We start from the raw sequence: 26,730 nt of genomic DNA on the forward strand, positions 1-26,730 counted from the left end.
TGCAAATAAAAGACTTCAGACTTCTGCAGTATTTGTATTACCCTTGTATAAAGAATTGTTTTTATCATGATTTTATATCTTCTGATACCATAACATTTATTTCACTATTGCGATCACTCATACATGAAAGAAAAAAATCCTTATTAATGCTCCAGAATAATTGGTGCTATTCTGAGAGACTTCTGAAAGCTTGTTAGTGACTATATGTAAAACAAAAAGCTACTCTGGGACTTGAAATACCGACAATGTGTAAGGTCTAAGTGAACAATGTTCTCCTAGGCAAAAACACTGATCCGCTGCTCTGTCTTTCAAAGACAGTATGCACAATTACACAGCTGTACTGAACACAGAGAAAACAAAAAAAATTAAAAATACATATTTGGGGCTAATTAGGTCAATTATGATGGTAAGAATTACCAATTATCAATTAATGCCATGTACTTATTAAGTTAATACCCAAATCGTTAAGTGAAATAATGCACTTTTTTTATTTTAGGGGATTTTTCTTGTGGCAGCAAAGCAACAGACTCCAAGATTTTCCTCTTTTGGGAAAATAAAATACTAAAGTGAGTAAGAGAGGAAATTGAAATGGAAGGTGTAGGATAGGAGTACAAATTCAAACATACTTCTTCTACTGAAATTGATTCCGTTAATGATTAACTCAACCCACACAGGTTATTTCAAGTGGAATATTTGTACTAGTAACAGTGTCAAAACAGACCCCAAATCAAAGTCTTCTTTTTTTGTGTTTTCATTGGTGCTTTTTCTTCCTTTTCCATGTATCATAATATTATCTACATCCAAATTAAAATTTGACTTTTTTCCCAGATACTGCACATCCCTCTGCAAAGATTAGGTATTTAAATGTTAATTCTTCTCCCAGCAGCCCTTTAGAAACCTGATTTTCTACAGGGTTGGTTTGAGTCTTCAGTAAGGCACTGTTCAAAGTGAACTAAGGCAGCTGGCGTTTTTTGAATGTGAAAACATGATAGAATTTTAGAACTTGTGGGAAAACAATTGAGGACCTAGGTCTAACATTGTGGGATGATTTTTTCCTCTTCATTTGTTTTAAGGATAAACACTGATTTTTCTCCCAATTTCCTCAGTTGCAAATTTCACTGGAAGTAACAGATCTGAATTTACTTGTTAATCTACAATTGCTACTGCTTTCACTCTGCAGGTAGAACACAGATGTTTATTATCTGGGTTTCATACAATCTGGGGGTGTTACTTTTTCAACCCTATATGCAGCTTGGCAGCAATGTGGGAAAAAAAGGTTGAAAGGTTACTGAAAGAAATGGCTGGTCTTATAATGTGTCAACATCAGATGGCTCATTTTTTCCTTTCAAGGAGTTAGCATTACATAATTCAGAGCTAAGCAGAACTAACCTTTAGCAAACAGCCAGACTTCACAAGATTTCTAAGAGTTATGTGAAAATGCATTAGATATGAGACATCAGATACAAGAATCTGTTTGCAAATACAGACCCTGCTTTCGACTCCAAATGGTATTCCGAGGAAAAGGAAAGTTTAACATCAGCATGCTGGGGTAAAAATCAGCCTAGGCTCTAAGCCGACTCAGTTCTTAAGCGGTTTCTGAGTGAGACTCCTGCCTAAGCTGTCTTTAAGAGGGACAGCGTTTGGCATCCGTATTGTGGCTCTCACTATACAACATACTAGGGCTTGTTAACACTTCCAGTAGTCTCCTGAAATTAAATAACCCCCTTCAAAATGTTCTTGAATTACTGGTTATTCTGATGAACAACTGTGGTGCTATCACCTCCCATCTGAGATGGGCCCCTGCCACCAGGGGAAACTGGGACTGGGACCCTGATCAAAGGCATTCCAGCAGCTGCCACAGAGTTTTTTTTTCCTGCGGCTCTGCGATAGGGAACAAGGGTTGCATCTCTGTAGAACAAATACCTGCAGACTTGCAAATGCTTACACATTTTACAGGCCCTATGCTACCAAATCAGCTTTTTGTTTCCCAGCTAGAGATCTTCCACGGTGGTAACTTTTGCAGATCTATTTTCCTAGTGCTCCTTTTACAAGCAGCTGCGGCTGAAGCATTCCTTCCCCTCTCCTCGCCCCCACTTCCTAAAGGAAATTCCATGGGATCACCTCTTCTCCGGCCCCACGCTGCAACAAAACTCTCATCCCCTGGGGGAGATGGAGCTTGGGCAATCGCTGGGTCCCAGCATCTGCAGCTAAAGCCCAAAGGGGGCCGGGCCGCTCAGTGCACTTGGAGTTAGTTTTTGGTTTTAAGAGGCTGTGCAGAGGAGAGTGGCTGATTGCTGCTAGGCTATTGCCGCTAAATGAAATGCTGTGCTAGAAAAAACTTTATTTTTTCCTTAAACTTGAAATCTGATCACAAAATGGAAAGAGGAAATTAAAACCATCATACTTGTTTTAAATTCAAGGTATCTCAAGAGATTTTCTGCATCCAGACGGTAGGACTCTAAGACAACTTTTTTCCCCCCAATTACAATTTCCCCACCCCAAAAATAACATAAATATATAATGATATTCTACAAAAAGACATTATTGTTCAAAGAAGAAAAAAAAAAACCATCCTGAACTCCTCAGAGAGGATTTCAGCGTGGGTTTCATTTGATCATGACTATAAAGCTGTCTGAATTTTATTTCTGTCTAATTAAAGTGCAAATATTCAGGGGAAGATAGAGATCCTTTGCATCATGCCATGTCAGTCACTTCATAATATGACTGCTGAAAGCAGTTGCTGAAAAATAAAGGAAATTACTGTTCAAACCAAACATTACCTCTGCAGGCCAGTCCCAATTCCCATGGCACAGCACACAGATGCCTCATCACGGACTGCGGAAGCCAAGCCCTAACAATACCAGGTCCTGCAGTCTCTGTATCAGGAGCAACTGGCTGAAGGACACACAAAACCGAACGCTATTTCATCTCTGATGTAGGAACAGGATACTTTCTTTTGACACCAACCAATTAAAAGCTCATCAGGTGAGGTATCCGTTCCTACATGGCAGACTGCAGCATCACAGGAGCCAGCAGAGCCAGTTCAATGCACCCGTGCTGGCACCCAGCTGCTCCTCCGCCAGCCTGCCCTGCTGAGGTGCACCCATAGAGCCCGGCCCTGGAGCAGGGGCTACCTGGGATATTTCGGTGCTGTTCTGCATCCCACATACATCAAAAAAAAAAGCCTGCCTGCATGGGCAGCGCAGCACTGGTGTAATCAGTTATTGCATCTGAGCAACACACCTACACCATCTTCCGTGATATGCTTGCTCTGAAGAGCAAAACTGGATGGAAAAAGTACAGTTAAAGGAATTCTGCTGCAGGTTGCACATACTGAGCAAAACCCAAACCATGCCACAGTCCTTGAAGAAGGAACAAAGAAAATGATGCTTTTACCGCACAGCATGGAGCTGAACATTAAAACCACATGCTGCTGAGCGGCTAAAGGATTCACCCTTCTAGAACCAAATGCTATTCTGTAAACTGGGCATTATTTATTCAGTGATGTTTGCAGTAATACCATTTAAAAAATTAACGCACACATAAGCCTCCAAAGGAACTCATCCATAGAGAACTTCTTTCCACCGAAAAAAAAGTAAGAACAATAGATAGGCTTCTCTTCCAATACAATCAGTACTAACACTGATCCCATAGGGAACAGTTTCAGGGACAGATGTATCACACAATTACATGACATGAAATGATATTCCACATAATTATGAACACAATATTTCACTGCACCTGACAGACAAATCATGGAAGAAAAATGCAAGAAAAGAGGAAAGAAAGGAACTAAGAAAAATACTTCAAAGAAAAAAATTGGAGAACTTAGGTTTGAAATGTTCAATTCAGCTTCCCCTGACCTGAACCATCTATCTGAAGGGGTCATACTCATGCTACAGACATCTCCTTAGACTGTGAACTGAGCAGCAGAGACCTGTCCAGACCACTCTCCCAAAGGAGTTAAATGCAAAAGATGGTTGAACTATTTCCTAAAGCCCAGCCATGTCTGATTTCTAATGAGATATGCTGAGTAAAATTAGCAGATTTCTTGCTCTGAACTGACTGCAGCGATGACAGCTCCCTGCTACAGTAGATGCTTGAGCTCCAGTTCACAACTTCTCAGCACTGAGCATATTTGAATGAGATGGGAAATGGCAGCACAGGAGAGGTCACAGTTACATGAGAAGCAAACAATGTGGAAATGTTAACATGCTAATGGCCGTCGCACAACTTAATAAAAAAAATAGCATTTTATTAAGAACAGGGAACTGAAACAACATTTGGGTGCTCCTGTCCCAAAACAGGGAAACATTACAGTATGCAACTATTAAAAAAAATAAGTTCCCATGCTGTGAAAACATAACACACCTGACTAAAATGTTTCAAACGGCCATTAGCTTGCCATTTGTTTTACTTATGCCTGGGTTCATTATGCTGAATATTTAGGAAAGAGTTCTTAAAATAGTCTCTCAGCAAGGTATATGATTTCCCAGTGCACACAAAGCAAAGGCAACCACTACAAGGTTCTGATTTTACGTTCTGACTGTCCTGGCACAGAACAATGGTCTGTCGTGCTAATTATATCACTAACTTTGTTACCTTAAAACAGCTGCTTTCCTAATTGTAATCCCATTAAATATCCACATTATAACCACCCAGGAATAATTTAAGGGGGAAGGCCTAAGTGAAACTGTCCAGAGCAAAAAACAGATTTCAAAAATAGTATATAGACAAAAGACAGCTCAATAGAAGCAACATAGCACAAGCAAACAGGCTGGAAGGGAGCAGCCCAAAGGGTGGGCTGGCTCGATGATTTACACTGAACTGAACAGGCAAGACCTGGGCTCAGCCTCAGAGATTGAAATCTCACCCTGGGACTGGGGATTGTCAGACAGAGGAAGGCTCTGCTGCATTATTCTGATTTAATCATGTAAATGGCACAAAAGGAGGTCTCTGAAGAAACGCAGCACTATAGAGATGCCATGCTGCAGGCCAGTAAGTAAATCATAAGCAAGAAAGTGGAAAGCTCAGGGCTTTGGAACCATGAGGCTTGGGCAGAAAGGTCATATGCAGTGAAGCACAGCACTTAGTGGAAGCCTGGAAAGCACCCAGAAAACGAGTCAAAGCACGTTAGACTCCTGTCCGAATGTCCCAAGACCCTATCTCTTAAGTCTCTATTCATATAAACAGTCTCAATGATTTCAGTGAAATAAATTGAATGAATTTTATCTTACATTTTTTGAGATGCAGATACGAAACGAGTTACAAGAAATGACCGTCTCACAGCCAGTGAATAGGAATGTACAAGCAAAGCCTAAACAATGTGTTCATAACCAAAAAGCTAAGACAAAAACAGCTGAAGGAGGCGCATCAAGCAAGTACTGAGAGCTGCCCCAGGGCAAGGGAGTACCATCAGGCATGGCAGAGGCCACCACTGCTCCAGCAACCCTGTAAAACCAGCACAGCGTGACAGGGGCTCACTCAGTACAACAGACCTCATGGGTTGGGAAAGGACACTGCGCCGCAAAGTCAGCTGGAGGGAGGGAAGCAGAACGAGTGGCTGCTGAAACCGCTCCACATCCCATGGCCACTGCTGAGGTCAGGCAGCTTCCTGCAGGCTTCCCCTGCAGGCTGTTTACTCCGATTTCTCTTTTCCTCTGCTTTTGTCCTTCTATTTAGCTGATTTCTCCTGCCTAGCATCCCACAGAAAAGATGTATCTGAGGGCCATTGCACCTCTTGCTTTGCCTGCCCTCACATACCTCACATGGTGAGCTCCTGTCACAGACAGGAGTGACTCAGGCCGCGTCCCCTCACAACCAGGCCTGTTGTGACACTCCGTGACATTCCTGCAGCAAACACAACACCTATCTTATTTTGCCCCTGGCGTGACTGCTGTGAAGAAATTTGTTTTCCCAATGCCTAACAGGAGTAGCAGGCTTGAGTTTGAACGCGCTATTCAGAGACGTGGCGGCTTCATTTCCCGCACAAAAGCCGGTAATGCTGCCTGGAAACGGCTCTGCTCCCAGGTAAGCCTTCACAACAACGTTATAACGTGGTCTTTTAATCTTGGAAAAAAGGAGAAAGCTTCACCTGACAAAGTGCTAAAAAAGAACCGCACAGATGAAGGTGGAGAGTAGATTTGCAGAGCCATATACTGGCAAAATCGCGCTCTCACCACAAGGGCACGTTTCCACCGAAATGGTGAACAGTTGTTAGGTGTGCTGGTAAGTACCGCACAGCTGTGCTGCAACAGGAAAGCGAGCCCAACGCTTCTATGATTTGATAAGAAGTTTCTCTAGTGATTCACCAAAAATAATTACTCAAAATATAAACATGGCCAAAATTAGCACTGCTAGCCGTAGTGAGCAGTAACTAAAGTGAACGTATTGACTAAAGGAAATCAAAGGACTGTATGGCCAGACCCATGTACACAAGAACTCTGCAGATTTTTCTACCTCGCATTCTGAGTTGATTATATTGGAAATAGGATTTCTCTGCAATAACCATCACTGAAAATAACTTTTCAGTACAGCGTATGATACAAATCCATGACGATCAGAGGGAAAATCTGTGCAGATGGGATCTTTCTGGCATTTGTGGTGACAATGACGTTTTTCAATCATTATTTCCTCAGCCCACAGGTGTTTTTCCATCTTGTTTGACAACAACCAAAGACAGAAAGCAAAGCCAGTGTTCCTTTTCTGTACATCCACTGACAATGGCTGATTGCTAGCCAGCCAGCCCCCCTCTGCTGCGCACACAGCAGCCTTCCTAGCCATTCTGTAATTAGTTCAGCACCAAGGTGGACGCTCCCGTAGGACAGCAAGATCAGGCCTATGGGGAAAAGGAGCTAAAATTACTCCCAGTAACATCTAAGGCATTTTTAAAAAGCTCAAGAAAACACTTTAGAGATCTGGAGTAAACAGCAGTTTCTTCATTGACCTCTATGTCCAAGATTACATTCTTCATTTATTTTGTGTTACATTAGCTTACAGATCAACTGTGAACAACTAGTTTTGCTTTCTTACTGTTATCTGATAGTTCAATATTCTACACTTTTTCTGAAAATATTGCAAAGAAATGTTCAAATCTAAACCAAAAATGTTCTTTTAAGCTAAAACAAACAAAAAAATAAATTAATGAAGTCCACAAATACATTTATTAATTTTTAAACCCTCAACCTTTTCTTTTCTTCCCTATGAATAACTTCGCGGTATTAATTCAATCATAATAATAATTTGAAAAAGCACGTACCTAATTTGTCAATAATATAATCTATTTCAAACACCACAGAATATATCTGCATCTCTTTTCAGTGATATGCATGTAAAAGACTATTTACTTCAAGAAGTTTTTAAGACATTTTAAGTATCTCAAGCAGAAATGTTGTTCAGTGAGGTATCGGGCTGTTACCACGTTTGCTTTCAACAATATCTTGTCCTCTATGTCCTAGAAGTTTAGGCAGATTTTTAGGAAGGAAAAAAAATGCATATGAAACTTTCCATAGTCTAAAAAAATGAATTACTGAGCTTCTGTGAACAATGAGAGAGTGCGGTCATTTCTATCTTACTGAAACATCAACAGAGTTGCTAAGGGGCTATGTTGGCAGTGAAGTCTAAGGCTCTTAATAGATTACCCAGATTTTTGAAAGATGTCCCAAGCCTAAAAATTCTGGATATCTCACTTGGTTCCTCAGCAGAAATGGAGAATTTTGAGACAGGACTTCCTTTCCACCCAAGCAAGACGTTAAAGAGAAAAATACTTCACAGAAAGAAAAGCAACGACCTTCCAGGTGCTTAAATTCACTTCAGAATTCATTTAATAACTGCATGGCTGCAGTTCTTGCCAGCTGCTAACTTGCAAAGTTCATGCCAATCCAACTAGAATTACATATTGAACAGAAAAAAAATATTAAAAATAAATGAGCATCTTTGGCTATCCAAGAGGAAAAGGACTAATTACAGAAAAGTACCGAACATGTCTCTTCTAGGATGCTCATGCATATTGATGACATCTAAGACTGCACACCACAATGTCTTCAGAAAGAGGATCAGGAGCTATAGTAACCACTGCCCAAATAGTAGTTACCGGGTGGCTCCAGTGCAAAATAACCTCACAACTCCACCCTGATGTCAGTGTGTGGGCCAAGGTTTCTTCATCATCTCAAGAGATAAAAATGGTGAAGAAAAATCTACTTCTGTAAAATAAGGATTTGTAACAGGATCTAAAATTCAAGTATCAAGAGGTCATCGTCACATGGGAAGCTGTAAAAACAATCAATTTATCAATGAACCCTTTCAAAGACTGATAATACGTTCCCTTTTCCATAAAATATATTGACTTCATTTACTGTTGGCAAAATGACCAAATAGAAATATATTTTTTTTATTTCAAGATAACGTAGCAAGTTGCTTTTATTGTAATAGTAAGATGACTGATACGACTATTATCCTGAAGGTCCAAGTTTTGTTTGGAAAAGAAACAAGATTTAATTTTTCTCTATAAATTATGCATCAGATTTTTTTTTTCAGCATTCAAAAACAAATGTAAGCTGGTATACAAGACATTTTTTTTTGACAGTTTCCCTGGCTATTTTGCTAACTTGCATTGGGATCTTCGACGCGTTTTTACATACCCCTAGTCCCATATCTGCTAAACAGAAGATAACACTATTCGAGAATCTCGGACAGTGGTGTTATATGTAAAACCTAATGATTCTCCATTTGTTCAGAAGAGATCGGGATGTTTTCTTAAAGGTGGTATTGCACAAACACTAACTTCAAAATGATCCACAATGTGCACTATGCATTTCAGAATTACTAAGTACTTTAAAAAGTCAGTAAAACATTTAAGAAAGATGATTTTAAACACTATATACACAATGTAATTGCACAGTCTCTAGACATCTGACACATATTTGAAAGTAACTAAAAGGCACGTATTGCTGTAAAAATGAGAAAACAAACCCAAGAACTCGCACAAGCAGAAATCTCATGTTAACAACATTGCCTGAAAACCTTCTGCTAAGCCAAGTCTACCTGGAACTCCCGGAAGCACTGAGTATCCTCGTGCAGATCCACTTCTTTAAATCATAATATAATTGTACAGTAATGTACAGCCAACATAAATTAGTCTGAAACTAGGATAAGATTTCAAATGCACATTATAATTTACAGCAATACAAAACAATTGCTCGAGGAGTTTATATCAGCAGATTATGTTAGCACTAAACAGAGGAGAACCTCTATTGCAGGTTCTTAATAGCAAGTTTCACATTCAGGTGTTAATTTTCATTTACCTGTCATATCAACAGCATCAGGCAGCAGTACAGGTGACCACTGCTTTTGCGTAAGCAGTACATTGGTCTGTCCACCACTATATCTAAATTTTCTTTGTTTCTTCAAAGTGCCAAACATATTCTGTTCCTACTGATTTCCATGCAAGCTGAAACTTGCCATCATACTACAGAATTATGATTTTATTTACAAATTTGTTTTTCTTCCCTCATAGCCCAAACATTCATTTTGCATACCTACTACTAGCTTTTAAGGTATGATTTTTTAATCTGTATTTAAGTATAGTACTTACGGTTGGCATAATTTTACCAGGTCCTGATCAGTGGTGTTTGGAGGCAGTGCTCTGATGTAAAGGTTTGTTTTACTTAATTGATCCCATCCTGAGTTGCTGCTGCTACTACTGTTGTTATTACTGCTGGTGGTGCTGGGACTAGGAGGAGCCATTGGGTGGGCTGGTACAATGGACTGCTGCAAAGGAAAAAGCGTGTTAGAGTGAACTACAGACAGCAATCACAGCATGCACATTATCTCAGTCTACAGCAGCCTGTTGACCATTTGGAGCACTGTGTTAAATCCGTACATAGTTACTCATGTATTTTAAATACTCCCACTTTCACATCGTGTTTGGGACAGGACTCAGGGTGCATCCAAATGCCCAACTACCACCTGAAGCACGCTCAGTGCATGACACAGATTCAAGTTACATATAACCTCTGCTGAGTACTACTCGTAGAATTTTATCACTCTTCATTGTGGCATCTGATACAAAGATGAAGTAAAAGATATTGTTCTAACAGGTGCAAACTAAGTTTATTTCATTATGACTATTCCGCATCATAAAGGAATATTGCAGCAGACATGAAGATAACATTTCCTTAATCTATCCAGAAATATAAAAATAATTAGTAACTTCTTTTGTTTCTCTGCTGGCTTTTACTACTTCACACAATGCGTTAAAAAAAAATATAGGGAGCACAGACAGCTTAAGGACTAGACTTTCAATTGTATGCCTCAGTAGAATTACTGCCACTTATCTCAGTATTTGTGAATTATTTCAAGAATCTCAAGAAAAAGATGCTATATAATTCCAAATAATCCAAGTTTCTAAAGGAGGTAAGTACACAAACACTTTATATAGTCCTCAGGATATCTGATGCAGTTGTTCTTAAAATCATACCATAATGGAACTTTAAAATGACCCTGAGAAAACCTGCAGGAGAACAGTCTTAACCATTTATTTTAACAAAAGTATAGCATGGCATGGTACAGAAAGTACTAAAAACAGGTCTATGGTATGGTATGAGAAAAATAGTTGATTATAATAGCTAGAGTTTGCCAGTCTCATGGACAATAAGGTTTTTCACTGACAAAAAAAATCACTGCATACATTCGCTTTCCTGCAAAAGTTTGATCCCCCCACAGCTCAAGAAGCTCATAGCAAAGAACCACCTTACAAGCTGCAGAGGAAATGCACTGAAGGAGGAAGGAAAAAAAAAAGGAAAGAAAAAAAGATTGGAATATAAATTGAAACATGAGGGTAGACTCACTTGTTCCCGCCCCTGTGCCACCCTCTTCTTTGGACTAGTACAAACACTTGTGTAGCCACAGCTGGAACCAAAAAATTATCTTCCCTGATCTGGTTCACCACATGTGGTTTTATGCTACGCAAAAGCTTTGGCTGTCACAAGGCAGGGAACAGGAACGTGTAGGCAGAGAGGAGGGGATTACAGTTTGCGTCTGCTCGAAACGTTCATGAAACTACAGCCTTCATGCACAAGAAAAGTGAAACCATTTTGGAGAAAACCTTGGGAAATTAGAATGAAATCAGGAGTGGAAAAAAAGTACACAGGCACGCATTCTATCAGATACTTCATGATAATTACGTGTTCCTTTTCCGTGTTTCCCTGGGAAGGTTTTGAAATCTTCCAATTCAGTATATTGCGAAGTTTATTATGCAGCAATACCAGACTGGAACAAGCTCACTAGAGAATCAACACTGACATGAAGAAACAAAGTTGTTGCCTAATTTAATTGTACTGAAAATTACCAAAAAGAATGAAATATCTTCAAGATAATTTAAAATCTCAGAACTGAATATCAGTATTTCATTGTCATAGGGCTTTGGGGTTGTTTGGTTGGTTGTGTGGTTTTTTTAAGTAAAGATTTTTAGGAACATTAAAAAAATATGTATTTATACTCCAAGTTGAAAAGCTGATCCAGAGTTTCTTCCAGGCATGATTTAAAATGGGAAAAAGATTAAACCCTCCCTCCAAATTTGTAATGGAAACATTGACGGATTTTAACTATAGCAGCACAAGTTGGGCTGTCAGACTGCTCTGCTTCCAGTAATGCCAGGCAATTATTTTTAGGGTTACAAGCAATGTGGAATGAGAGAGCGACTAGTTTCAAAACATTTTCATAACAAACTGAGCAAATGCGATCTGACACAGTGCTACTCTTCCCTTCAAGAAGTCTTCAGCAGAGTTCTCACAAGACATGAAGTGACCCAATGTGCAAGGTTTCAAAAAGAACAATTGCCTCGTATGTACCTGTATACAGCTTTGATAAAGGTGAACGTGTACATATCAGTCATAACCTTAACTAGTAATTACTACTAGAGAAAAAGGAGCCTCTACTCTGTTTTGCAGCATCTTTAGTTTGGCTTTGCTATAACATATTACAATTGTTTGCCCTTAAAATCTTTGGTTTTCTATGGTATGAAGAAGCAGTTTTGTGAAGTCCTGCCTTGCTCAGCAAAAGCAAGCGAGGAAAGTGAAGGAGTGAACGAGCACAGAGAGCAGGAATACCAAATCTCTCTTCCCGTAAAACATAAACACTACATTCTGAGAAATTTAAACTTTTAGTTAAACATGAAGATGCTCTAGTGCTAGTGGTTACATCCAAATATGATGGGAATGCAAATGTGATTACAGTTGTCTTCCTAAGTTTACAGACAGAAGGTTTTTGACTGCTTCCACAGAAATTCATACCTTTACCGGCCTGAAAAAGCTTTGCAAAACACAGATGTTTGGCACGCTGCGGCCTGAAAAACCCAGCAACCCAGCAACACATGGACAGCTACCAAAGGGCCAGTGACATCTTAAAACCACACACCTTAAACATTTTTTACTATTATTTTTTACATTAAAACCTCATTTTAAAATTGGAACCACTCTTTCTGCTCGGCTCCTGATCAGCTACTGGTAAACCTGGAAGATGGAGGTCCCTCTTTGGTTCAGGGCAGCTTTTCTTTCCTTGTCCAGCCGCAGCTGCTGCACGAGGCTCAGCCCTGGCGGAGCCCGGCTGCTGGAGCCGCGCTGGCAGAGCCTCCCACGCCCGCAGCGTGCGCCAAGAGAGGAGTTTTTCTGCTGGCCTGGTTGCATCACCTCCCCAAACGACATAAGCTAAGCTGATAAAAGTTCTCCTCCGCCGGCACAGCTGCATCCACGCCTGGGGTTTTGCCAATGTATCGATGTCAGTGAGGATGCATGACTATTTTCCACACCCCTGGCTAATACAGCGCTTGCTGGCAAGATGTTTTGCTGCGGAGACCTGGCCAAAGTTTGGGGTTGTTTGTTTGGAAACAGCTTTCATGAACATTAACTGAAAGCTTTTCCAAACTGATTTCAGGCTTTGTAAAAAGTTTGTTGTACAAACCGTAGTCTCTGTTGCAAATTTGTATCAAAAGCTGTTCTTAAGATTTTATCATATGGACTTCACAACAGTTTGCAATAATGTAATAGGAGCGAAACCACATTCATTAATTGTTCTTTTTAATCACTACATCGTAAATTAAAACACTGAACACGAACAGAGGAGGAACAAGCTTAAGGAGCAGACCATTTTCTTGTGACAACATTCCTGCTCACAAGGATCAACTGCCATGCTGGTTTACCATTTCTTCCTCGGAGTTCATTCCCGAAGGCAATTGTTGATCATTCTTTCTCCATAGCACTTTCCTTCCTACCATCTTCAACAAACATTTGAGCAAAAAAAGGCCTGAGGATCCCACCACATGTCGCGTGAGCTCCCCACCCAATACTGGAGCCAGCTGCACGGAGCTGCCACCACCCGACCCTCAGCTCCAGGACCCCCCTCTGGCCCACCACAGCCCCATCGCAGTGGCAGAAAACCACAGGTACAGGTTAGGAAAGGGAAACACTCAATGGCAGAAGAGCCCCTGAGGAGCGCCTCACACCAAGGAGAGCCGCCTGCCTGTGTCTGTGCCTGCATATAGAGGCAAAATGGGAACGATCACAAGTAAGTATGGAAAAACAGCTGGAGAATATACTCTTTATATGAACCATTCTTGTCTGTCTTATAAACTGTGTTGTGCTTAAGGACTGGAAACGAGTCAGAGCAGGATTTTGTCTGCCAAGGAGAAGAATCTTTTCATTGTCAACAGGAAAAACTCACACAAAAAACCACCCAACCCAAACAAAAAGGAACAACCCTGAGAAATTCCTTTGACCTAGGAGTTGAGCGATACTGATCCTTGTGACTTTCAAACTACAAAAGTCCAAGGAAACTCCAGCAAGCTGAAGACACAGACCCAGATAACCATTGTCCCAAACCAGACCACGATTATTATGGTAGCAATCCATTCACTTCTCTAACTTAGTGTTATAAAAGCATCTCTGTGAAGTTGTACAACACGCTAGCATTTAATTACGAGCTCCTCTGCACAGCTAAAATTCCTGATGGGAAAAATACCATGACTTCTACCAATAGAGTAAGTTCTCACACATCTACTCTAACTCAAGCCATATATTACAGCACACATTAATCATCCAATTTAGCCTGAACTGCTGCTTGGATCATCCCGTAGTTTCAAAACCGACGATGTAAGCTAGGGCTCAGGAAAATAGAAGATGCCACATCTGGTGAAGCAAAACAGTGTCACACTTCAGCAGCTTAGGAAACGGGTTGTCTGGAATAAAATCATGTCCTGAACTGAAGGAAGAAATCCAAACGTTCAACAGAAATGACTGTTCTGTGATGAAGACAGTTGCTTTATCAACTCCCCTTAGACCAGGCATCATTAAACTGACCGTTTAGTGTATGCTGCAAACTGACAGCTGTACGGGGATGCCATTTTGAGTGTCCTGCACTATTTTGTTTCATGTTTTCCATCATCATGTCTGAAATGTTATGGCAAGCAAAACTGAATTTCTGGAGGCCTCTCCAAGTCCAATTCTCAATGGACGTGAGTCAACCAGTAGGAAAAGGAAGATCTGCTGCTGCACTCCCATCTCCTCCCTTAGGGTAGGTTCTCTGACTGTTGTTCTTCGCTCTGTCAGCACTTGTCACAAAGATGCAGCAAGTCAGCTGCTTTCTAAGCATTTTCAAGATTGTACTAATATAAAATGTAGAGAGACTCTCGGGAGCCTTGTCCTCCAGACTCTCATTGAGAACTTTCTCGGGAGAAAAAGCCCTAGGGCCTCCCCCCTCCTCCTTTAAACCACTGACCTTACGTTCACTATGAATGGGGGAAGAACATGGTCTCGGTGACGCTGTGGGAATCAACCGGGCGATTCCAGCAAGGGCTGGTTTACTGCACAAAGCTGAGACCATTGATATCGTGTCTCATGATCATACAGAGCTGTTTGCACAGCCAGGATCCAAGCCTATTCCATCTTCCTTTATGCAGTGGAGATGGCTGCTGGTGCTCCAGCTACACGGAGAAGAAACAAGTAGGTGTTGGAAGAGGCAGGACCCCGTGGGTGGAGGCTGGCAGCAAGCAGAGACTCTCCCTGTTATGACACATCATAGACAACCCAGGAACACCTGGAGACCCAGCCCTGGGTTTCTTAAAAAAAAACACCAAAAACTTCCCTATTTTGGCATGGAAGAATTATGACAAAAGTACTACAGCTGGCACTACGCTAAAGATGAACTGCAACAAAAAGGCTGAGATTCAAGTACTCAAAAGTCACACAGAACTGGAACCCCGCTCCCTCACATGTAACTCCTTAGCACATAAGTTTTAAGAAGAGCTTTAGCAGATAAAGAGAGGGTTATGCCCTGTTCCTCGCCTGCCTTTATGTTAAAGCCAAGTCCTCTGAAAATTATTTTTCTAAAATACAGACAACAGTGTTTTCCACACTGAAAGAAAACATAAGGAAACAAAAAATACATATATGGATAACATGTCTATGAAAGTAAAATCAGTTAATTTCACTTTGACTTTTTAAATTAATATTGTCTTTCTTCTCTAGTCCATTACGTTCTAAGTCATTTAAATTATCTTGCCATTAAGAACCAGAAAAGCTTTTGGTAAAAACCAGGAAAGCAGCCAATACGCTTTTTTTCTGAGAAATTTAAGAGGCCTTTCCTTAAAATACAGAAATGCGAGAGTGAATAGATGCTTTTCCTAGCCTCCCTGTAAAAAGATGTTTATAGAGCATGGTTCTATTAGCACTGAAATGAGACAGTTTAGCATAAACCCTTAGTCACAGTTCAGAGGCTCCTAACAATTTCAATCCTAGAATGTCCTGCTTATAACCCAAGTCCTCTCCCCTCTGACAGCTCTTTTGCTCAGGATGGTTAAGAGGACAAAACATCTTTCACAGTAACTTTCTGGACTACATTTGTTCTCAGCAGAAAGCAATGATTACTAACTAACAACAGAAGGTACCATTCCAGCCTGTTACAAAATGTTGTGTTCCTGAACTTTTAGAGGAGCTGAAACTAATAGTATTTAAATTACACATACTAAGGTTCAGTAGAACAGCAATCTCCTACCAGTAAGGAAATAAATACAGCTCCAGATCTATGCATTTCCATTTTAGGAAGACACTTGAAAAAGGGGAGCATAATCACAGCAACATTGAAACATACGACAAAACCCATGCTGATGCTACCGAATTGTTTTTTTTCTCCAAGAATGATTTTTTATTATTTTTTAATAGAAAAGGAGCTCTAATTTGGGGATGGCAGGAGCAGTTGCAACAACAGAGCAAGCAAGGGATGCAGAAGCTCCTCCTGGTTCAGGTAGCTCTTCTCATTGATAACAGAAAAGCTTCAAAGCTCCAAGGAGCTCATCTCATCTATCAAGTTCATCCCACTGGGGATTTTCAAGCGTTCCACTGACTGACTCCCCTCATCCAGAGACAAACAGAATGTGATGGGTACAAGAAACTAGCCGCACCACAGCACAAAACCTACCACAAAGGAGAAAGAAGGCAGTGCTGAACTAGCTAAGCCCCTGTTCTTTTGCAGAAGCTATTAGTACTTCTCCCTTCTGCTTGCTCATCATGAATCACAGCATCCTTGTCCCTCTGTTTTATACTGGATTCCCTGGACAATATTGGTACCATGCCCTTGCCATGACAACGTTGTAGATACATCTAAAGCAAAATATTTTGAGTTTTAGCTTCTGAAACCTGAACAGGCCGCAGCAAGCCAACAGTCAACCTAGGTTAAAACAACAGAGAAAGAAAGTCAAGATGCTGAAGTACCTAAGAAAGAGAGCTTGGTACTGAGATCTACTGGACAGAAAAACATGTGCCTGTTTTTGCGGTTAGCCCTTCATTGAGCAATAGACACAAAAGAATTCACTGCCAGCTTCCTTCTTGACTCTAGTAAAAACACAGACTTGCTTCCTCCAGTGCAACCAGCCAAGGCTTTTGCTCAGGATCCAGACAGAAGAGAGTACTGAATCCCGAGCCTATGTTGAAGTTTTTGTTCCAGGCTGAGGATTCAAGCTGCAATTAGAAGGAAACACATCCCTTTGTAGAAAGGCTTAACTCACACACCAATGGGTTTACTCAAGGCCCTGAACTGCAGCAAGTCCAGCACATGGCACTGAATGCAACTAACAAAAATCATTTCTCCCTTGCGTTACACATCTATTGGTAGACATTGCAAGCATGGTATAAAACCCTACAACATACTTCACACCAAAAAACAGCCAGTCAAGGTATTTCCGTGGTAGGAGAAACTCCTCAGTTGAAACAGCACTTCACTTATGGACTCCCGTGCCATGCAGGAGGTACGACTGGACCGGGGATGGTCCAGAGCCTGCAAGTCACATCCAGCTCACAAGCACCTCAAGGGCAGCTCAGACGACAGAACTTCCAGGCTAAGTCAACAAGACTCAGTAAGTTTATGGCTCAGGTTATGCCAAAAGAGAGGCGCTGCACCGGGTCACATGGTAGCAGGAAAATCCTACATAGCAGAAAGGGCCGGATTTCCAGTGGAACCCATAAAATGCCACCAAGGCAAGCATGTGGAGGCGTTCTCACCACACTGAAGGCAGCATCTAAGAGGTTTAAGGGAAAAAGTGCAGAAAAGTAGCATCTGCCTCTGACAAACGACTATTTCAGCGCTCACAGTGTTAAGAGGTTTAGAAATCCCTAAACTAGATGGTCACAGCAGTCGCTTCTCACTGGATATACGATTCTGCTTAAACATTCATGTAACAGGAAACTCCTACTCACTACCACAATTTAAAAGCTCTTCAGGTGTCAGCCCAAAACAGATTAATATCAAATAAAAAGAACAAGTTTTCAGGCAATTGTTCTACTTCATGAAAGCAGTCAAATTCCCAGGACATAAAAAAAATAAAAAAATGAGTCAAACTGCAGCTGGCACATATAGAACTCCCATAAATAGTTTCGTTTCTCTGCCAGCCATCAAATGTCTTGCAATTTTTTTTGTTGTTGTTTTTTAAAGGGGAAGAGGAGGACCCAGGGAATTTCACAGCAGTCAGCCAAACTTCAATTCCCGGAAATATTCTGGAACAAATTATTAAACAATCGGTTTACAAGAATCTGGATGATAACAGAATGACAAAAAAGCACACAGAAAAGATCTGTCAAAAACAGATCACATCATCAAAACAATCTAATTTTCTTCACTGCCAGGATAACCAGCTTACTGGATAAGGTAGAAGCAGTAAATATGTATAGATCTTGATTGAGACCTCTGACACCGTCAGGTGATATTTTTCAACAGAAAAAAAAAAAAAAGTCTTGATCAGCAGTTTCCTTTCTAATGGACTCTGTAGCAGAAAGCGAGATATGGAATGGAGTGGAGACCACAAGCAAATACACTCATGATTTTAGCTTGCACTGTCACGGGAAGGGAAGAAGCAGAGCAAAAAGCACACTGAGCAGCATCACTGATACCATCACTTCCTCTTCCTCCCAACCCTTAAATTCATGGCGCATCCTAACCTTGCTGTTTTTAATCTCTTCTTAATAAGTAAAATTACTCTATACAGGACTGAACATCAGAAGGCATAGTGATCCCTCAAAATAGATAATACCTCTGACTATGGTAATACAATGCCCCTGTCATTTTTTCAAGAAAGAAAAACTAAAAACAATCTGACATCTACTATGATCAAAAATCCAAAGGAAGGTGGCAATTAATTATTCTTATTCATCAAATCTGGAAACAAGTGCACTGAAATCTGAAAATAAAAAATATGCATTATCCTTTTACTGTACTTAGAGTGTATGTAATGGGGAGAAGTAGCATACCAGAAGCGGCACCAACAGGTGGGACTTAAATGTATGGAAACTGGAGGATGTGGATATACCCTGGGTATTTTCTTGCTCCCTTGCAGGAAAATAAGACAGCAATGTATAGCAGGTAACCATTTCTCTAAGTGAATCCTGCAAAACTAAGCCGTGGATGTGAGATGGCATCACACAAGGCAGTTGCTACTGCTCAGAGGACAGACCCCTGCATTAGAAGACGGCAGATCACCGCACAGCTGTGATACTGGTCACCCTTTGTGTCATTAGCTATTCTGAACTTTTGCCTCCACTGCTAACAAATGGGGCCATGGACAATATTCAATGTAATCCAAAGCTTAGAGTTTTCAAGTATTTATGTTTATGATATGTTAAGATGTATATTTTTATGGGCATAGGTAATTAAGTTCTTTGTTTCATAAATGGTAGTAGTAAATATGCAACATTCTTGAAGCCATCCTCATTTTCAACAACTAAGGATGCCATCCACCATCTCATTTTGGTGATTAGTCCAGCTACATTCATATAACTCATGAAGTTGCTGATGGGATTCCTAGGATCACATTAAAAAAGGAGTACAATATGGACATGGAGATACTCACCCAGGCTTATTCAGAGAACTGCTTGAATACTGGTATTACTGGCAGTACAGTAGAAAGTATGTCTGCTCAACCTCTATTTCTTTAGGAGACTATAGAAAAAAAATGTTTTCTTTTGAAAATTAAAAATTCTGCAGAAAAAAATCTGCTCTTTCCTGAAATATTTTTTACTGCTCTTCCATATTATATTAAATTAATACAAGGTTTGTAATAAGCTTTTAAATATTGTTTCTTACTTATAAAGCATCACAAGCTTCATGAGGTACACAGATAAACTGCAGTTTTTTATTTCAGACTTTTTTATTGTTTATAGTGTCTGTTTATTATTGTTTGTTTCTATTTTCCAAATTCTCATTTTTCCCCCCCAAACTGCAATCTCAGCATTCTGCTCATCTGGCTAGCCTATCCCCCCTCCCTCCATCGACGGCAATCACAGGACAGAAACGGCATTGAAGATGCATGTCAAAAGAAGCATCTGCTTTTTTGGCAAACTCCACACTGTTGGTGGCATTGGAATTATTGCTATACTGTTTGTCACAGGGTTAGACCACAGATGGCTCTTTTGGCTGACATGGGATCCGCTGTGTCATTTTCTGTTTATTGAAGTTAAAAAATAAATTGAAGAACTTGTGCCTGACCATGTATGAGGGAGTCAATTCTTATTCAAATCCCTTTGTTTACGACTGCTGGTTCCATATGGGCAGTATACCATACCAGCACTGTGGCATCATTGTTACTGTGCTCCCCTCCATGCTGTTTTAAAGAACAAAACATACCTTCTTTTTGGCAAGGCCACCGTTCTGTTACGCCAGTATTCAATAAGTAGCACTGTGCAGTACAGCCCCCAGCCCATTCCTGCTTCTCCTGCTGTGTTCTTTGAAGACATAGATGGGACCGTAAAGGCAGCTGGCTCTGGCCCTTTTTTCTACATTCCTAAATCTTAATCTTTCTCTGGCAGACAACGCCCATCTCACTGCAGCCAGCAGCTCCAGCAGAAGGAAAGGTGGCACGTCAGAAAAAGCCCTCTAGAAAAGAAGCCAGTTTTGTAACACTTCGTCATCAAGATGGAATCCAGACAACCCCAGCAACACGTTCTCCTGAGATACACAGCTTATGCTTTAATGTATAGATCAGTTGAGACATTTTATCCTTCATATTCAGTTTGCTAATGTTTTTCCTTTTTAAATTGCCTAATGCATTGTGTCTTCAGACCTAACTACTTTAGAGGTCATCAACAAAGAACGTGCTAGTATAGAAGCACCACGCAAGCGCATCATGAAGGTTAGCATAACACCAATGCCAAGAAGATCCAATTCTGTTGCTCAGCAGCTTATGTCCCTGTGCTACGTTACAGTTAAGCCTGCGTAAGTCTACACCCTGTCCATGGCAACGAATGACTCCTCATCAGAAGAACACGACTCTGAGCATCACTGCACTCCCTGGCTACTTCACTGCAAGTATTTGCGCAGTCCTTTATAACATTTGCCATCGAACTCATCTGTGCTGTGCTGGAAGTTCTTTTCATCTTTATGTTACTCACTTTTGAAATTTCAGAAAGTGCCCTTGTGGTACTTACATTCTGCAATACGATAAAAACGCAGCAGATACAACTCATTATAACCAATAGACTGGAAGAGGACATACACAATATTACTGGTAATGTAGTAAAGCAAGTCTCAGGCATAACTCCTAGGAAAACACAGACAGAAATGGTATAATTATTTTATGTTAATATTATATGTAATTAAGAAAAGTCCTGGTGATATTAATGTATATTTAGTCAACATTAAAAAAAAAAAAAAAACACAGAATACAGCAGAGAAAAAAGAACTATGAAAGATTCTCTACATTTCAAAGTTGACTGCTAGTTTTCCCTAGTATTTTTATACGGATTTAGAAGTGTACTTTTATACGGATTTAGAAGTACTCAGTAAAACAATTGTTTCCTTTTTTGCTACCATGACTACCTCCACCCCACCCCCCAAAAAATAGACTTTTGACTGGACTTTTATTTCAGGGGGAAATTTTGATTTCCTTTCTTTTCCTGAAAAACTGAATGTAGCTTTTGGCTGCTGTGGTGCACTCTGAGGATGCAAGCAGCCACTGACACAAACATCGGAGAAGATCAAGTATTCCACTTTAACACTGACTTCAGACCCTTTTGTATTACCCCTAGCCACAGCATGTTATCTATTCCCCAAATGTTTGAAAGCTGCCCATCCATCTAACAAAACGGGTACAGAGATCAATAGTATCTTTCTTCCAGCAGGCTCCCAGACAGATAAAGCTATAAGCTAGTCTACGTCTGCAATACCATCAGGGATGACCAGGGGCACGTATGGTAACCTTCTGTACTTTACCCTTCTACTCATCTCCTTTTCAAATCGTGACAAAGTTCATATACTGGTATCCTTTCATAAGTAACCAACAGTTTTAAAAACCTGAATTCAGAACTCAAATTTTGAATGTAATGTTTCTAATGAGTGTCTTGTAGCTGTGATGGCAGCTATAAAATATAACCGGAGTAAAAATCTAAAAAGAAATCTAACTTCAGGCATGCACAGGACTGTGTGTACTTGAAATCTCCTTGTTGTGGTTTTTTCCCCCCAAAACTGACTTTGTATAACATTTGAGTTCTAAAGCAACCTGACTTTGATTTGAAAACCAAAGTAACCATATTTTAATGACATTCCAACTAATTCAAGAAGCACCAACAGTGCACAGTAAATGCAACACAGGATTTGGTACTCCACTGCCTTCTCTGCTCTGAAGCCATGTATAAGGGAAGCATAACATTTTTACAATTACTTCAGCACAGGTTGAGGTGGCTATCAGCAGATAGCTGATAGCCACTTTCAGTAGAAACAGTAAGGAATGCTAAGAATTTGTGCTAACTTTGCCATGGTAAGTATTTTGACATTCAGGAAGACCATAGTTGAGACCATGCTACTGCAACTGGTCTACATACAATGTCTGACACTCAGCGTGCAATTCTTTGTCAGGGTGAACACACCTCCAAAGTGTGATTCTCCCTTACAGGAAGAAAACCCTAGCTGAATGGAAGCAGCCAAGTATTGCTAAATTAGCAACGCAGCTGATTTTAGAACAAGAGCAAGATCAGTAGCAACTTTTAAAATAATCAGACTCTTATGTAAGGAGTTGTCAGTCTTCTGCATTTACATACATCAGCCTGCTTTCACCCAGGGGTTCTACCTTCATTTGCACAAATTTGCCCAAAAGCTTTATAAATTTCAATGTTGTATAAAGCTGACAGACCAAAAAGCACGAGCGTATGATGTTGGCAAACCTTTCAACATAAGGCTTCTCTACAGAATAGTAGAGAGCAAACTCTACTTGGTTTGCACGCTGCAATACGTGTGCCAGTTTTCTTTGGATTTTAATGAGGTTACGTGTAGCACGTACATGGCTGCAAATGAAATTCCTGAAGTCTTCTAAATGATTCCTGAGACTCTATATGGCTTCCTAAAATAAACCTTGGAAGTTCAAATCTCATTAGAAAAGAACTGTAGTCGGACTTCATTGCTCTTAAAATGTTCGCCCCTCTTGCATTGTTTCCCATTGCAAGGCTGGTGTTGCAGACCCCATGCAAGCAGCAGTGCAGGCGCCTGGCTGTGCTGCCCACAGTGTGGTGAGATGTAGGAGTGGTACTCACCCACGATTCTCCTCAATGCAACTGCATCCGCAGTCATGCACGTACTAACAACGGCAGGATGGACAAGCTGCTAGTTGTAGTCTCATGGGAGGTGATGAAGCAATGCTTTGTTTTATTGTACTTCAACTCAGCCAAAGAAAAACCAATTTAAACCAAGAACTGAGGAAGAGCTGTGTGTGGAAAGACTTGACTTCAGCATCAACGACAACTATTTCTAAATTTGGGGGGGGCAGTGGCTATCTGTCACCTTTTGATATTTCTCAAAGATGACCTTGCATTGTTACAAAGCTTTAGGAAAGCCCACCACACCCAACGTGTTTGGCCTAGGGTTCACTGCAACATATTCTAGTGGCATAAATGGTCCATTTCTACAGGCATATGACAAAATATGCTCATTCATGCACAGAACACTCCTTTGCTCCTCAGGAATAGAAGGCTGGTCTGTTGTGGCCAGAAAGACTCCCACAGCTCTCCCCTACATAGCACGCAGTGATTTACCTATGCACAGGCACCACAAAACAAATCTAAAATCAATTGAGCATGATCAACTATGTTTAACTCCTGGGAAATTCAGAAACAAGGAACAGCTCATCTGGTCGATGAGTGGTCTGGACAGATACCAACCAACACTTATCCTGAGGCTGCTGTTCCTACAGAAAATGCTGTTGGAGTACAATGTTGGAGATATTACAGACAACTTATGACTGCCTCAGCTGATCAGCAAACACTAGTTGCAGAAGATGTAACTTGACAAGCAACAAGAAACTATGAAGATGTTTCTATGCCTTATTATCAGCATAGTGCCCCTTGGCCTTTAAGAAGCGGGTGTGTATACGGGTACGGTGGTGATATCTGCCTTCGGCCAGATCTGTGCATGCCATCTACCTGGATCCTGAATCCAGCTACAGTGATCAGTGTTCAGGTGACCTAAGACAGGCAGCATCACACACTTTCTACTTTTTCTTCCAAAGGCTTTTATCACACGTTTTCTTGCAACTATGTGCTATAAGAAATAACAAAAATGTTAACATCTGGACAATTTTCTCCTGAGGGGAAAAAAAAAAAAAGTCATTTTTTTCTCTAAATGTCTCTAAATTCGTATCTTGCAGTTGTAGCTCAGTTCAGGTTCCTAGAAGTTAGAGGGAAGCACTTTCTTCTCACCTTTACGATCAGCATGCCTCATGCACCTCACGACACTTAGCAATTATGCCCTCTCACACCTTTTTTTCTCTCCAGCTACATAATTTCCATGCTCAAGAGTGGAAAAAGAGTATTTAGTTTAAGAATAGTTTCGGATGTTACAGTAATACACCTATCACTTGTTTTATTACCAGGATTCCTAATGGAGGGGTCACCAAGTAATTTTCCATCACAGTTTGAGCAAACAGGGACTAGGATACTCCAGGACACAATGCCGAGTATGGTACAAACGCTATCTAATCACATTCAACTTGGATGAAGCAGGGCTTGGTAGCATTTGCTCAGCATCAGCCTCAACACATTCAGGCTGTTTCCAACAAAACCATACAACGGCAACAATGCTTGCTGCAGTACGGCATGTTCCCAGAAGATCTGTTAAATAAAGCACAGGATGGCACTAATACACTGATGAGGTGCTGTACCTAACTTAAGGCCTCCTGCAGCTTGTAGTGCTCAAGATCACAGTGCCCAGCTACCTAAGCACCGCTGTTCCAGGCCCACACGTGCAATATTCTGCCAGAGCTGGCAGCTCAACTGGGTAGATCCAATCCAAACAAGGGTGCTTCTCTACTGCTATCGCAGAGCCAAGAGCACTGTGCAGACAGAGTCTATAAGCCATACACCCAGACTAGGTCCTCCAGACTCTGGTAATACTATATTATGAGATGGCAGCTGTATGGTTTTCAAGAGCGGCTGGCCCCAGAAGGGATGATGCCCTCCTCTAGCAGAACCATCTCTGCGGCATTCTAGCAGGTCCTACTTAAAACCAAGTTTGGAAGGTCTGAACCAAGGGCACACCAAATCTGCAGTCAGACAAACCAGTCATCAATAACTGAGAACTGACTTTTTAACATGTTCCTTAAAAAAAAAAAAACAAAAAAAAAAAACCACTTCACATTTTCTGTATTAGCAGTATTGCTCCAAGGATCAATGATATTTCCATTCTTCTCATGTACTGCTTGTACTTCTCGCGTACTCCCATAACCTAACATTAAGGGTCTGGACCCACAGTGAAGGTAACCCAGAATAATGAATGTGAAATAATGAATGTAATGCTCAGATGTGTCCCTTCCCTAACAGCACGCTTCCATTAGGAAATCTCTGCCTCTGCAACGACTGCAATAACGTGGCTCTGAGCCAGCCCACTTTGGGGTCAAAGGAACGCAGAGCGAGGTTGGAGGTACAAATACCTCTGCCTGTGGCTCTTACTGAGAGAACCACTTAGCATCCCCAGCTGCACCCCTCATTTATGGCCAGTGCCTTTACATTCTTGCAGAGGACAAATGTCTACTAGACTTTACAGGGCATAATCTAATTCTTGAGGTCTCCTTATGCCATAGAAAAAGTTAACTTGTCCTAGTTTGTATCAAAACCAATAGCTTTCAGATTAAAGATAGTTGTTTGATGAAAGCTACTTCGGGAAGCATGTATAGCTCCACGGCCCACAGAAGTTGAGTTTAGAAGTCCCCTTAAAGCACAAAGTTACCAAACACTGATTTAAACCAGTCTGTGGGTGAACTCTTTTGAATTTTAAGCCATAAAAAAAGAGAAGCGTGACATGTAGTTAAAAAGTATTACGGAATCTAAACAATTAGTGAATCTAATCCACTTTATGCAAAGTTATTATAAAAAAAATGTTTCCCTAAATGCAAGTGATTAAGGTTGCACAGGGAGGAGTCCTTCCATACATTAAGACAATTCACAATACTGTGAACAAAACGGATATGGGACTTGATGAAACACAGCAAGGAATTTGCAAAAATCAGCGTAAACAGAATTGAGCACATGAGCCAAATTTTATAAATAGTAGCTTCCTTCTTTTTGTAAATAGGGAAATCAGGATTCCTTCAATAGGATGACGCTCTTGAACTTGTAAAGGTAAGCAAGATTAAAACTGAAGACTCATCCATAAAAACGAGGGCAAGATTTCCAGAGGTCATTAAGCTGTGGTGGAGCTCCCTAGGAAATTTCCAGTTGTACCTTCAGGATGATTTGTCCATACCAACCTCTGACCATGCCATCGGGCCGATTAAGAGCAGCACAAAAAGCTGAAATCTTTCAGATGTTACTGATGAGGTGTCTTAAACATGAAAATTCAACTCTTTAATAGAGTTGTGAAGTAGAAGCTGAACTTTCTGGAAGACCTCAGATTTGCAGTTAGAGAAAAGGAAAAAGGTGGTATAAAGAAGTCAAACAGCTTCATCACCACTAGCTAGATCTGCTGCTCTGATAAGTTGGTTTTGATGCAGAACCAAATAACAAGCATGGATGACTTTGTTAGCCCTGTCAGCAGCTCAGCTTTAGAGACCACCTTTCCCTCGGTTTGGCTCAGGGGCCCCAAATACGTGCACCAGCAGCAATTGCTGGCCAACTGCATTTCAGCCAGCTGGGTCCCAGTCCCTGTGGGACCACAAACTGAGACTAGTTCAAGGAATAGCTTAAGCTGGCCCAAAGCAGCAGTCTTGACTGCACT

At 40.8% G+C, this 26,730-nt stretch overlaps 1 protein-coding gene across 14 annotated transcripts in view; it reads right to left on the minus strand.

Annotated features, from left to right (window-relative positions):
* The window catches only part of RBMS1 (RNA binding motif single stranded interacting protein 1), a 239,500-nt gene that overhangs the window by 57,656 nt on the left and 155,114 nt on the right, over positions 1 to 26,730 (minus strand). For all 14 annotated transcript variants that reach the window (XM_083840873.1, XM_083840874.1, XM_083840865.1 and 11 more), the window contains one exon: positions 9,593 to 9,768. In XM_083840873.1, coding sequence (XP_083696999.1) covers positions 9,593 to 9,768 — 176 coding nt within the window. The remainder of the gene's footprint in view (positions 1 to 9,592; positions 9,769 to 26,730) is intronic.

Source organism: Anser anser (genome assembly GCF_964211835.1).
Source record: "Anser anser genome assembly, chromosome: 6".
Lineage (NCBI taxonomy): Eukaryota > Metazoa > Chordata > Aves > Anseriformes > Anatidae > Anser > Anser anser.